The 13,885-nt window shown below is 48.2% G+C and overlaps 1 protein-coding gene across 1 annotated transcript in view; it reads right to left on the reverse strand.

Moving 5' to 3' along the window:
* Nucleotides 1-13,885, reverse strand: part of TRAPPC9 (trafficking protein particle complex subunit 9) — a 338,019-nt gene that overhangs the window by 112,350 nt on the left and 211,784 nt on the right. The window contains exon 19 of the mRNA XM_033126534.1: nucleotides 3,244-3,354. Within this exon, the coding sequence (XP_032982425.1) occupies nucleotides 3,244-3,354 (111 nt within the window). The remainder of the gene's footprint in view (nucleotides 1-3,243; nucleotides 3,355-13,885) is intronic.

Genomic DNA, 13,885 nt, shown 5'->3' on the forward strand with positions numbered 1-13,885 from the left:
TGGGTGGTCCGCTGTGAGCCTGGCTCTGTGCATAAAGCCCTGTGTCTGTCCTCAGCTGTTTCGCCAGCACCAAGCCTGCCTGGCAAGATGATATGCATTCCACAAACACTGAATAAATGAAGTATGAACGAATGCTAAGGGACCAGTTATGTATTTAAAATCTCTAGTATAAAAGAATAGGCCCTATGGCTACCCTATCCCCATGCCCTCAGACCACCACCAAAACCTGGGGGAGCCTTGGAGGAAGTACATCAAAGGGGACAGAAACTCACTTCTGTGGGGTGAGCCCAAAACAGAACCAAGGAGGTGTCTCTGCGTGGAACAAAACGTGTGCTTCCTCCTACAAAGTTTTCCCGGCAGAATGAGATACGTTACATGAAGGTGATGAAAAGCACGACATCTTAGAAGGATGCACCCAAGGCTCCTGGGAGCACGGGCCATGCCCTTCCGTGCATCAGAACAACGTGTCCTTCCGGGGGACACGCTGCAGTGCCACTCCCCCAGGCAGGCCCATCACAGGCTGGCATTGTGTGCCACGCTGCCAAGGCCCTGACAGAGCTCCCAGGCAGAACGTGGGCAGCATTTCAGACTCCCGGGCCAGGTACAGCTTACCCCAAGGTACAAACTGTGGGTGCCATCATATGCCACGGCCCTGGCCATGCCTCACCCCAATCAACTGGTCCCTAAAGCACTGGACGAGGCATTTGCTGTTACCTCACTCAGGTCTGAGGCCAGAGCCCTGGGCAACAGAAGGAATGGAAACCTCCGTGCCTGAAGAACTGCTACAAAACACAATGGAATATGCCAAGAAACGGAATTACATGTTCTGTTACCAAAATGCTTGTGGATGAGGCAGAGGAGGAAAGATCAAAGCCGAAATTTTCCCCCGCTGCAGCTCAGGCACAACCCCCCGAAAGCCTCCCCACCTGGGGCAGCACTGAGATGCCGCAGGTCTGCACCCCCACCTCCACCTACAGCCTCCCCGGGGCTGAGGGGAGAGGGAGGAATGGCTCCGACCGTCAGGGACAAACAGGATAAGAGCTATCTCTTTAGGGCCAATGTCTCCACAGGAAGGAAAGGTCCACGGCAGCTATGACACGCCCATGTGAACCGATTTTTCTCAGCACTTGAGTGTCCAGAGGTGGACCCAGTGCAGACCTGACCCGAGAGGGAAGTTATGACATGGGGGTTGGAAAACAGGGGCATCTCAATGCAGACAGGTAACAGGCAATACACAGTATAAAACGCCAGTAGTGTTTTAGGGTCTTAGACTCGCAAGGGCTCAGACGTACATCTCCCACGAAGGACAGGCACCTCAGAGGTCGTCTCTGCCACGTGGCTGCACATGTTCTACCTGAACACCCAGTGACACGAAACTCAGCACCCACCTGTGCCAGCAGCTGCAGGACCAGCAGAGGAGACCCGCCATTTGCTGAGTGCCCACCCTGGACGCTCGGAGCCACACTGTTTCACTTAAACCTCATGATAGCCCGAGAGGTGGGTGCTAAGGTCCCCACCGTGCAGGAGCAGACACTAAAGCTCACAGCGATGAAGTCATTAAGTCATTCCACTCAGGCTGGCTTGAGTTCAGGATTCCTCCTGTGACACCAGCCAGATAGGACTCTGGGTCCCCCACAGCATTACCATAGGGAAGGAAAACGTCCCCGTCCCACCGTCCTGAACGCTCTGTCCATGTCCCCCGTGTCCGTACAAGCAGCCACCTTACAGATGAGCGGAGGGGTTGAGAGGGCACCAGAGCCGTGCAGGACAGGAAGTGAGCCAGCTTGCAGAGCTTGTCCTGCGCCAGGCAGCCTGCCTCTGACCCCGGCCCTGCCTGCCCAGCCCCCAGGGGCTGGAACTCTGAAGAGGCCACCTGCGCCGGTTCCCCAGGTCCACCTACCCTCCCTCTCCACCACACACCTGGCTCAGTGGTGATTTTGCTTCAAATGGCTCCTAGGGCACAGTGGCCCTGACTGTGCAAAACTCATCAGAACCAAACCTCCCCTTGATCTGGCGCCTGTTAATAGACGAAATCAAGGGCTGCCCAAGACAAGACCTTCTACCAAACTGCACGTGAAGGAGGCCCAGGTATGAGGCGGCCCTGGGGATGAGACGGGGCACGTGCCGGCCGTGCCCTCTGCCCTTCTCTCACACAAGCGTTCTCGAACTTCTATGCACGTCAGAAGCATCGGGAGAGCTCGTTACCCTACACACTGCCCAGGCCCTGCCCCAGAGGAAGTCTGCGGTGGGTCCCAAGAATGAGCATTTCTAGCAAGTTCCCAGGTGACGGGTTGCTGCTGGCCAGGGTCCACACTCTGAGAACCAAGGCTCTCCCAGGAGGACTTCAAAGCAGCAGAGAAGGTGCCACTTAGCCTCCAGGTGAAGATGGGGAGCCCACAGGCAACTCAAACCCTTCCACAAACCCCTCACCGGAACTGCACTGCAGACAATTTCCTTGTACCTGGCAGTCAAGGTCCTCTGAGGTCTGGTGCAGCCCAGTTCACCCCCTCGGCCCCCCGACACTGACAGTCCACAGCAACCCCCCGCCATCCCGAGATACCCACTCCCACCCGAAGACCCACTGAGCTGTCCGTCAGATGGGGACGATAACCTTGCTTGAGAAAATCCCTAAGATTTACAACCTGAAGTTGTTATTGGAGGAAGCAGCACAACGTGTGACAAATACTCACAGACGCTACTCAAGCTCATTTGTGCCACAAAGTCCCAGACACCCTGAATTCTGCCCCAGTTCCCCAAAACAAGTTCCCCGGGGGCAGCGCCTGGTCCTGGCAGACCCAGCGATGCAGCCCCAGGGCCGCGTCAGCCTCCAGGGGTTGCTGCAAGGTTCCCAGACAGGGCTGGGCCTCCGAGAGCCCCCCCCAGTGCCAGTGTCACCTCACTTTCTGTCCCTGGGCAGCCACGGAGCGTGAACCTTAATTATCTGGTGAGCACGATGGGTTAGAGCTGAGAATATGCAGGAAACAGCTTCACTTCTTCACCCGGTCACTTCCCAAACCTCACACGGAAAGCGCTTTCGTGTTTTGTTTTGTTTGACGTTATGAAGAAGAGTTAGGGGATTTCTTAGTGTTTACTAACCCGCTGGGGATGCAAGTGTGTACATTTGGTACCTGGATTCCATGCTAGGCATTTGGGCACAGGGTTAAGAATCGCTCCATCACAAAAAGAAGGTGAGCAGACACTCAGTACGTTCTGACAGGCACCTGGGGACGTGGGGACACTCACCGCTGGCACTCGCTGGCATGCAGGATGAGTTCTTCATTGCTCCGGGCGCTGACTATCAGCTCGTGCTCCGTGGAGTTGAAGACATCCAGGAGCAGGTGGCATTGCCGGGTACTGTCGGAAAGACAAAGGGAAGCTCAGTGTCTCGGACAGCCAAAGACGAGAGTTCTTCCTCTCACCCTTCCCCGGACATTTCCCACTTCTGGAGGATGTCACAGTGAGATGAACCAAAACTGTCACATGCCCCTGAACAGAAAAGTTCACTGAGACTCATTCTGAACAAAACCGTGAACTCTAAAACACGGAATTGGAGGTCCTCCTTGGTCCTGGGATCCCACATCACAACCCTGCTGCGCTCCTTACAAACCAAGTAACCTTATAAAGGTAAGTCGAGTCTCCGAGCCTCACACGTGTGACGAGTACGATACCTGACACATGAGTAAGGCAACCAGCAGGAAGACACCTGGCCACAGGATCATTCCATAGATGCCACGTCTGAGTCACAATCCATCAGCAAATATTTCCTAGATTCTGACAGGTCCAAGCAAGGTGCTGGGCCTGCTCCCCGGACAGGTGTACCAGTTGTACGTGCATATGTCTACCTGAGTCCTTACATACCTTACACCTCTTTACAACCACGGAAGACACTGGGGGTTCTCACTCACCCCCCATCTGAAACCTCCTCTCCTCTGTTTTCTCCACTACAGAGGGTGCAGAAGGCAGGTCCAGGGAACAGAGTCATAGCCAGTAAGAATAGTCAGGAGACTTTCCATCCCAAGTAAGACGACGCGACATGGAGAGAAGGTGCTCGCCCTTCAGCCTCCCTGGTTCCCTCTCCTTCCTCCCTAGAGATAAGCGGGATGCTGAGAGGCTCAGCAACCATTCGGAGCCCATGAGGACAAACGCCACAAGCTGTGGATGGCGGAGCAGAGACAGGCGCGCACAGGGATGACGGCTAGGAAATGAAGCAGCCCCACTCTGACGCCTGCCCTCTCGACTCATTAGCTAAACACAAAACAAAAGACCAACCACACACACTTCACTGGTGTTAGCCACCCTTTGTTGGGTCTCTGTCACAGTTGAACGTTTGCCTAAAACTCAGGCAGTGCCCCAAATGCCACGTATCACAGCTGGCACACGACAGGTAAGCAACAGTGTTTGCTGATCTAAAGGGGACGGCCGTACCCATGATAGGAGCAGATCCTGGAGGAGCAACAGAGGCAGGAAACCATTCTCCTCCCTGGAGGAGCAGGGAAACTGGTTTCTCATAGGTCCTAGGGAAAACAGACTCAGAAAGGGTTTGTGCTCTGGGTCATTTTCAGCACAGTGTGACTTCAAAACGGGACCCTGCCAAGGCTACCTGAATCCTCCAAAGTATTTCCTCAAGTGGACACAGGGCTTCGCTGGGTATGAACGGAAAGGGTGGGGAGGGCAGACACTCACGGGAGACAGCTGCCCGCACTGCCATGTCGTCACCATAGTGCCAGGAGCTGTCCTTCCTGGTCCCATTTACGGGGGAGGAACGGGAGGCTCACAAGACGATGAAAATGTCAGGGAGATGCCACTCAAGACTTAGAACTCAAAATCCTCCCGTTTTTATAGATGGAAACATATTCCAAATCCAAACCGTGTTCTCTGTTCTTTCCATAGAATGAAAGTGAGGTGGAGAGGGGTGCAGTGACCTGTCCATGAGTGTGCACACACACATGCATGCACACATATGCACACGTATACACATACACACATGCACGCACACATACACACTCATACACATACATACATGCACACACATGCACGCACACATACACACATACACATGCATGCACACACGCATACACATTCACACGTACACACACATACACATACATGCACACACATGCACACATGCATGCACACACGTACACATGCATGCACATGCACACGCACACACACACATACACACATGCACACACACTTGCACACACGTACACATGCATGCACACACATGCATACGTGCACACATGCACACCGACAGCATCAACGGCATGGGGCATCTATGAAATCAGTTTTTCAGAATGTGTACGTGGAAACTGCTCTCCAGGGAGGAAGGTAAAGAAGCAGCTTTAGAGCTTTTGTTGTACACAACTGTTAAACGCTGTCCAACATGTTGGGAGAACAGGCTCGCACCGAATTCTTTGGGTGGGAGTGTCGTTCCCCAGAGGTTCAGCACTTGGAAAATATTCATTAGCTCTGACAGCTGCCTGCAAGAGGCCTCTCCACTCGGCTCATAGAAAAATGAGCTTTCAAGAATGATCTATTCTGCCTTTGTCATAACTTCATGAAATCTTTAATCACAGCGAAATCTTTCATCAGAAAAGGGAATTCATAAAACATTTATCAGAGGAGGAAAGTGGAAGTGATTTTTAAAAGCAGGGAAGGAAAGGTTCAAATATCCATGGTTTCCACTCCCGGAATACAGCCGTCAGAAAACAGCACAGGAATGGACGACCCAACACACGTGCTTTCTGTGTCCTGGGTTTTCTGACTCACTGTCTGAGTGTGGGGGCGCTTGGTCCAGTGTTTCTTCTGCTCCTTCTACTTGCTGACATTATGAGATGTTGGTGGATCTTTGCTTTCTAGCTTTTGCTCATCAATGAATTCCCTTCCCCAAAATGCAGTAGTGCCCACCATAATGTGTAACTTTCCATCACTCGGATTTTCCTCTAAGTTTTATGCTCCATTTATGCATACAGTTTACTTTAAGTCTTGCTTGCTTTTTGTTTTGGTTTTCTGTTTCTGGATCCATCTTTCTAAGTATAGGGAAGCCCAGAAAGCTTCTCGGAAGAACTAGATTGGAGCAAGACTTTGAAGGACAGATCCATCTGCCTGGTTTGGGGGAGCAGAGGGGGCAAAGGCCCAGGAGCAGGGAAGAACCTAGAGTACAGTTGGGAGTACAGGGGAGGCTGCCAGGTGGAAAGTAGACTCAGAAAGAAACAGAAGAGTGTGTGGAGCCATCTCAACACAGTCGGCATGCGCTACTTCCTCTGACAAGAATTGGGAATTGTGTTAATGAACCCATCTAACAAACATACCTGCTGTCAGCCAGGTACTGTCCTAGGCACTTGGGTATGGAAGTGAAAAAGAAAAACAGGATCTGCTCCTATGGAAATCACACTCTTGTGAGGGGAGAGGGCTGAGAAAGATGAGGGGAGTTAAAAAAAATTTTTTTAATTTTGCCATATTTTGTAAGATGAGGAAAAATGGGTTTGAGAAGTTTGCTGAACAGAGGATTAAAACACACACCCACACACAAAAAACCAATAACATTCCTACACAGCAACTAAAAACAATTAAAGAATTTAAGAAGAATTTAAAATAATTTTAAGAAGATACATTTATAACAGCAATGCACGTAGAAACAAATCTGACAAAATGTATGAAGGATGTTTATGGAGAAAATTCTGAAGTTTTATGGAATGATATTAAAGAAGATGAATAAACGTATAAATGTCTTATGTTCAAGTTTTCTATTATTAGAAAATTTAATATTGTTAAAGAAGTCACTTCTTTCCAATTTTATATAAATTCAATGTACCTCAAAAAAAAATCCCAACAGGGTTTTGGTTTTGGCCACAATACTTGACACAATATATAATTCTAAAATTTATATATAAGAGCAAAGGGCCAAGAACATGCAAAACAATGGAAGGGATTTGGCCAACCAGATACCAAGAACTGTTACGAAGCTGTAATAATGAAGGCAGTGGTGCTGGGGCCAGTGGCCGGTAAGTACATGAGTGAAAGAGAAACAGAAGCAGATCCATAAAATATGGGGACAGGATATTTGACTGAGGTGGCAGTGTTGATTGACGCGATGGTTCAATAAATAGTACTGGCACCAGTGGTTATGGAGACAGACAGGAAACGATATCCCTACCTCACACCGTGAACATTTCAAATCGATTGAATGAGTAAATAAATATAAAAAAGCCTATTTAAAATCCTTCAGGGGAAAATACAGGTGAACAGCATATGACCTTGAAAGGGAACGAGGGAAAGATTTCTCAAATGAGAGACCAGGGCTCCTGCAGAGCTCGTGCCTGGGGAGGTGATGCCAAGAGCAGTGGCAGCGTGATGCAGCGTCCGGCAGGGAAGGTGTCTCTGAGCTGGTCACCTGGGGCGGCCAGGGCTCGATCCCACTGGTCCCTCTGAGAAGCCACAGGACACAAAGAACAGGCCATTACTGCTCGGCCAGTTCCTGCCCGCACTGCTCCAGCCGTCCCCCAAAGGGGTGAATGTTCTCATACTTCATGCATGTACTGTGCAGAGCGGTACCCAGGCTGGAGTTTCAGGAAAGCCATTTAGAATATTCTAGACATCGAAAGCTACTACCCAGCTGAGGTGAGGTGCTGCTGGATTCCCCTGCATAGGGAATCTGGTTGTCACCGAGACGGCTGGTGTAAAAAGCGGGCTGGGATCTGAGGAAGGGAACGAGACGTGTGATGCGAATATTTTTTAAAAATTAAGTGTATCTCCTGAAATCACAAACAAGGCTAAAAGCTGACTTCAGATGTGACAGCCAAGGAGGGCCTGTCTGGTGAGGCGACATTTCATTTGAGACCCACGTGAAGATGGCAATCGTGTGCAGGTCTTGGAGGAGCACTTTCCAGAGAATGCAGCTAACACCAAAATCTTCAGCACGGTGTATTGTAACCTAGGAGCAAAACTAGCAAAGAGGACAGGGGTGCAAAGTTAACACAACTTTGCCAGGTAGTGAGAGGGCAGAGGAAAAGCCGTGACAAAAGCTCAGATTTTATTCTAAGCATGATGGACACTATTTCTAGAGTCAGAAGCAGATGAGTGACACGAACTGGTGTTTTTAAAAAGTGATGCGTTCCTATTCTGGATAAGATGGAGTAAGCGCAAAGAATCGACCCATCTCTCCTCCTGAATGCAACTGGAAATGACAGGTAGAATGCATGGAGGCTACGGTAGGACTTGGAAAGCAGACTGGAGAAGGGGGGTTGGGGTAGGAGACCTGAAATCGGTTTCTCGATTGCCCTCCCATCCCGCCGAACTGAAAGGCAGCCTAGAGCTCGGAGGTGCCCACTGGGTACCGACAGGCAGAGCGCCAAGGGAAGCCCTCTCTTCCTGGTCCGGCAGTGGGAAAGGGTGCCAAGAAGGGGTACCAGGGGAGAGAATCCTCTGGGATTTTCTTTTTTTTTCCCTCTCCCTTTTCTCCCAGCCCAGCCTTGGTCAGTATCACAGGACAACAGCGCCATGACGGCAGGTGTGGCTGCATGGCTCATTCCCTGAGGGTGGGAAGCCACCTCTCTGACCCAAGGGACTGAGGTCCCATAACCAAGGACCAGTCCCCATTATTTTATGTCCCTCTTTGTCCTCTGGCCAGTTAGTCACACCTGCAGACACACAAAAGGGAAACTCAAGCCTGGGCTCGGCTGCGGGCAGGTGGGGAAGGGAGGCCCCTGGCAAGTGCTGGGGACATTACGAAAAGGAAACGAGAGCAGTCTGATGAAGTGGTGCGTGGCCTGCCTGGGCTCACCGTGGAGCTGAGCACGAGGGATCGGCCCTGAGCTCTGGTGTCTGAGCTCCAGGCAGGAACACGGGCAGCACACAGGGGATTGATCCAGAGAGCAGCACAAACTCGCTGCCACCAGAAGAGCAGCACAGGCCCCAGAAGGCACACAGGGATGGTGCGTGGGCCGCCCCCCACGAACACAAAAATAGCAGTATTCTCCTCGGGATTCAAACAAGACCCCAGCATCTCACAATGTTGTATTTGAGATGCCCATAACATAATCATAATTAATTTGGCAGAGGAAGAACCAGGAAAATGCCAACCTGTGAGGAAAAATAAACCCTCGACAACAACCTCGAGATGACACTCTTATCAGAAAAAGATTTTAAACATGTTCTGAGAAATAAGGGTGAACATACTTGAAACAAATGAAAAGACAAAATCAAAAGAAACAGATACAAAGAAGAACCAAGAGAAACTTTAGAAAAGAAAAACTGAACTTAAAAATTCACCAGATGATGACCTACCTCAGTAATTGACAGGACAAACAGACGCACAATCCAAAAGGATACAGAATAAAGGAACAAGACCTTGCCCACTGGCTCTAACTGACACTTAGCGAACACTCCACCTCAAAGCAACATAATACCCATACTTCTCAAGTGCACGGGCAACATTTCCCAAAACAGATAATATTCTAGGCCAGGGGGGAATTCTCTAGCAACTCTTTAAAAGAATAAAAAAGACCTGAACAGAAAGTTTAAAGGCAAATAAGTACATGAAAAGATGTTCCATGCCATTCACCATTAAAACCATGATAGGATACTACCACACACCTACGAAATGGAGTCAAAGTAAACACGCATGATGCCAAGTGCTAATAAGGAAAGGAAGCCACCAGAGCCCGTACGTAGTGCTGGTGGGACTGCAAATGGTACGGCCCTTTGGAAAACAGCCTGGCGGTGACACATACACTGACCATATAACCCGGTCATCCCACCGCCAGGTATGTACCCCCAAGAAATGAAAACTTACGTTCACGAAAACATTATAAACAGGTGTTCACAGCAGCTCTATTCATAATCACAGAGCTGGGAACAACCCAAATGTCCTTCAGCCAGTAAATGGATTCACAGACTGTGGTGTGTCTATACAACGGGAATCTCATCAATTAAAAAAAAAATCAAACTATTGATGTACTTAGCAACACGGATGGATCTCAAAATCAATGTGCTGAGTGAAAGAAGTCACTTTCAAAAGGGTACATATATTATGATTCCATATATAGAACATTCTGGAAAAGTCAAAACTATAGTGGCGGACAACAAGTAGAGCACAGATCAGGGGATGCCACAGATTAGAGGTGGGGCAGGGTCTCATTACAAGGAGCAGCAGATGAAGTTTCAGGGGTGATGGGCCTGTCCTCTACCCTGACTGTGGTGGACACACGAATCCATGTGTGGGTTATAACTCATAAAACTGTACACTGGAAAAGTCAGTTTTACTACGTGTTCATTAAAAATTTTTCTAATCAATGCAACTGAAAAATAAACACCATGATGAGCTTCATGAGTTTGTTCTGAACACCAGTTTTGTTGCTTAATGACTGTCGTGTCTTAAGCAAGTCAGTTTATTTCTCTGAACCTCAGTTTACCCAGTGGAGACAAGAATGCCGGTATCATGGAATTACTAGGAGGCCCCATTTAAAAAAAGTGAAAGTGCTTGTAAAAGTACAAGTAGGGTACTACTGCATACATACAAGGGGCGGGGATTATTATTAGCTCGGTGCTGTCAGCGGAGCAGCAAAAGGAAAGCATACAACCCTGCCAACAGAGCCATCCGCTAATTACTCAGGAGTGACTCAGCTAAGAGTGAGTGTGAGAAATTCGCACGCCAAGGACTGAGCCTATCTAAAAACCACGGCACCCCAACAGAAGGTACATGGGGCTCTTCCTCCCGAGTCCATCACTATCTCTCAGGCCTCCGAGGGTCCAAATGTCAGTGGTCCGTCATTCCAGGGAGTGCGGTGAAGTCCAAAAGCCATAACAGGTCCCACGTGCACCTGGGGCCACATTCCGGGGGTCTTTTGAAGTCCTATAAGCCTGTCTAGTTTCTCATTCTGCCTTCTTCCCTGAGGAAAAAAATTTAGTAGCCAGTTTCAGGATGGAGAACTTCCTTGTACATCTTAAGAAAGCCACGGACCTTAATTCACGTAAAGAGAAAATAGAACAAAGAACCCGAGAAATAAGGGTGAACACATTTGAAACAAATGAAAAGACAAAAATTTTTTTTTGTTTTCGGTGACGTAAGCTACATCGTCACGTCTGCTACATGGAGCGACTGAGCTTTCGAATCTCATGGAAGACAGTGAATGACGTGCAGCCCACTAAACCAGTGTTTCCCAAAGCGTCACACAAGGACCACGGGAACACATTGTGGACCCTAAGTGGGCAGGAGCGCCTGCCGGCAGAGAGCTGACACTAAGCTGGGCAGAGGCCACTTAACGCCAAGGCATGCGCTGCATGATACAGTCCTCCCGAAGTCACAAGGATGACACAGGGACTCATCCCTGTCCCGGCAACTTGGTGCACAACCGTTGCACGCACGTGGGCACACACGTGAGAAAAATGACAGCCACCAATGTTCAGTTATCTACCTTGTGTCAGGCACTGTATGAGACACACGACATACATATGTTTAATCCTTACCACGACCCTGCAAGATCAATGTTATCTCCACTTTCAGAAGGAAAGATGATGCTTAAAGAAACATGAAGACATGCTCAAGACCACAGAGCAAACAGGTAGTAGAATCAAAACTAGAAATCAGATACAGACATGTTTGATGGTGAATCCTGCTGCCTGTAAAAATTCTAAATTCCTGTTAAATTTAAATCCAATTTAATAAAGAAGTATAGCAACTTACAGATCGACCGTGATAACACCCGACATTAAAATCGCCTGGATTTCGTGTCTGTGCTCCCCACAGAGTTGAGCTGTCCCACCCCATGGGGGAAATGGAATTTTTCTAAATGGCTGGGATAAGAGCTGTGATGTGTCAAGTGGTGTGGTTTCTATTAATAATGCAATAACTATTACGCCCTGCGCCCTGCTCAGAGGAGTGTATTTTCCACATCGCTCAGAGTAGCAATGTCTAAGATTGGATCATTTATCGTAACAGGCTAGAAAGAAATTGCTCCTTGGGAGACAGGGAGGCACAGCGCTCAGGCGGGGCAGCGGGGCCCAATCCATTTCCAGCTCGTCCCTAATGACATTACCAGGCAGCTTTGTGTATAAAGTGAATCTCAAAGGTAATTGATCTCCTAAATAAAAGTCAACTGAGACTTGTGTACCCCCCTGAGGGAGAAGGGTAAGAAAACAATGAGAATGCCACGTCCCCTCTATACGGCGCGTGGGCATGGAGAAAACACCTTCCCCTTCGTTGTTTGATTTGATTCTCTCACCACTCCATCAGCTGCGGTGGTCACTCCAGCCGTGGCTGGAAGGCTGAAGCTGGGAGAGAAAGAGATGCTTCCACAGGCAGAGTGGGTGAGAGGCCAGGTCTCTGGGCTCCCAGTTCAGAGGACGACGGGCAGAGAGCATGGGTTTGGTGCCAAGAAGGCTGTAATTCCCCTGGGTTAACAATGTTCTGAGAGCTCACTGAAATCCAGAGACATTCTGACTACCTGTAACCATGACTTCCTACTTGGACTGGCACCTGTCATTTCTATGGTCAACTCACATTTCTCAAAATACTAAATGCTTGATAAGATGTCTTAAGCGTCTTACCTCTTCTTCGTACGACACTGAGAATGTCAGTTTGAGGCTCAAGAACAATTTCCACCTTCTGCCAATCGTCTGCATTTACATCAGAGTGGCCCAGGGACAGTAATTTTCTATGGAGAGCTACCATGTTATTAATAAACAACTGCTCTGGTGATACATAAATAATAAGGCCGTAATTCAAATCGCATCTCTTCCACTCATAACGTACAACACAGGATGAGGTATTTAACATCTCCAGATAGTAATGCCGACCTCCCATGGGTTCTCTGGAGTTTAAATGGGACGCAGAATACAAGGGACCTAGGACACTCCCCACACTAGATTATCTCTGAATAAACAGGATGGACCTTCCCCTTTACTCTTCTAAAACACTACCATTATAAAAATTACCAGTGCGAGAAACTGCCTAAATTATCATTAATGAGAGGAGCAGACACAGAAACCATCCAGGAGCCCATTACTTAATATCCATGGAGCACTTTTAGGTGATTATGGACCATTTGTGTGCTTTCCTTTGTGAAACATCCATTCAGATCTTCTGCCCATTTCTTGTCTGCTCGTCTCTTTAGAATTTATTTTTAGGGTTTCATTATATATATATATTGGGTACAAGGCCTTTGCTGCATAAATGGATTGCAAATCTTTTCTCCAGCGTGTAGCTTGCCCTTTGATGAGCGGCAGTTTTTAATTTTGATAAAATGCATCTTACTGACTTTTTATTCCACGGTTAGTAGTTTCTGACCTCATCTGAGAATGACAAATCTTTGCCCCAAAGTTACAAAGATGTTCTGCTACTTTTTCTTTCAGGAAGTTCATAAAGTTTTTTGTTTACGCAGGTCTACAGTCCATCCCAAATGAATTTCTGTACATGCTGCAATGTAGGGATCAAGGTTCTTTTCTTCCCCCACAAACATATCCAGGTCTTCCAGCACCATTTGTTCAAAAAACTCTTGGTTCCACATAAAATTGTTTTCATACCTTTTGAAAATCAATTGGTCATATATGAGTGAGTCTATTTCTGGATTACTGATCACAGTTCATTGATCTTTGTCTGCTTTACAGCCATCGCATCCTCTCTCGATTACTGTAACTTTACAGTAAGTCTTAAAGTCACATGGCCTAAGTCCTCCAACTTTGTCCTTTTTTTGTCAAGTTATTTGCTTATTCCATTGACAATAGTCTGTTCCATCTTGAAATAATTTTAAAAACAGATCGTCAATTTCCACCACTCCCTCCCGCCCCCCGACACACACACAAAACCCTGCTGAGATTCTGATTGGGATTGCATTGAATTTATAATCAAATTTGGGAAAACTGACATCTTAGCAATAATTGACTCTTC

The sequence above is a fragment of the Rhinolophus ferrumequinum genome, chromosome 14 (genome assembly GCF_004115265.2).
Source record: "Rhinolophus ferrumequinum isolate MPI-CBG mRhiFer1 chromosome 14, mRhiFer1_v1.p, whole genome shotgun sequence".
Classification (NCBI taxonomy): Eukaryota; Metazoa; Chordata; class Mammalia; order Chiroptera; family Rhinolophidae; genus Rhinolophus; species Rhinolophus ferrumequinum.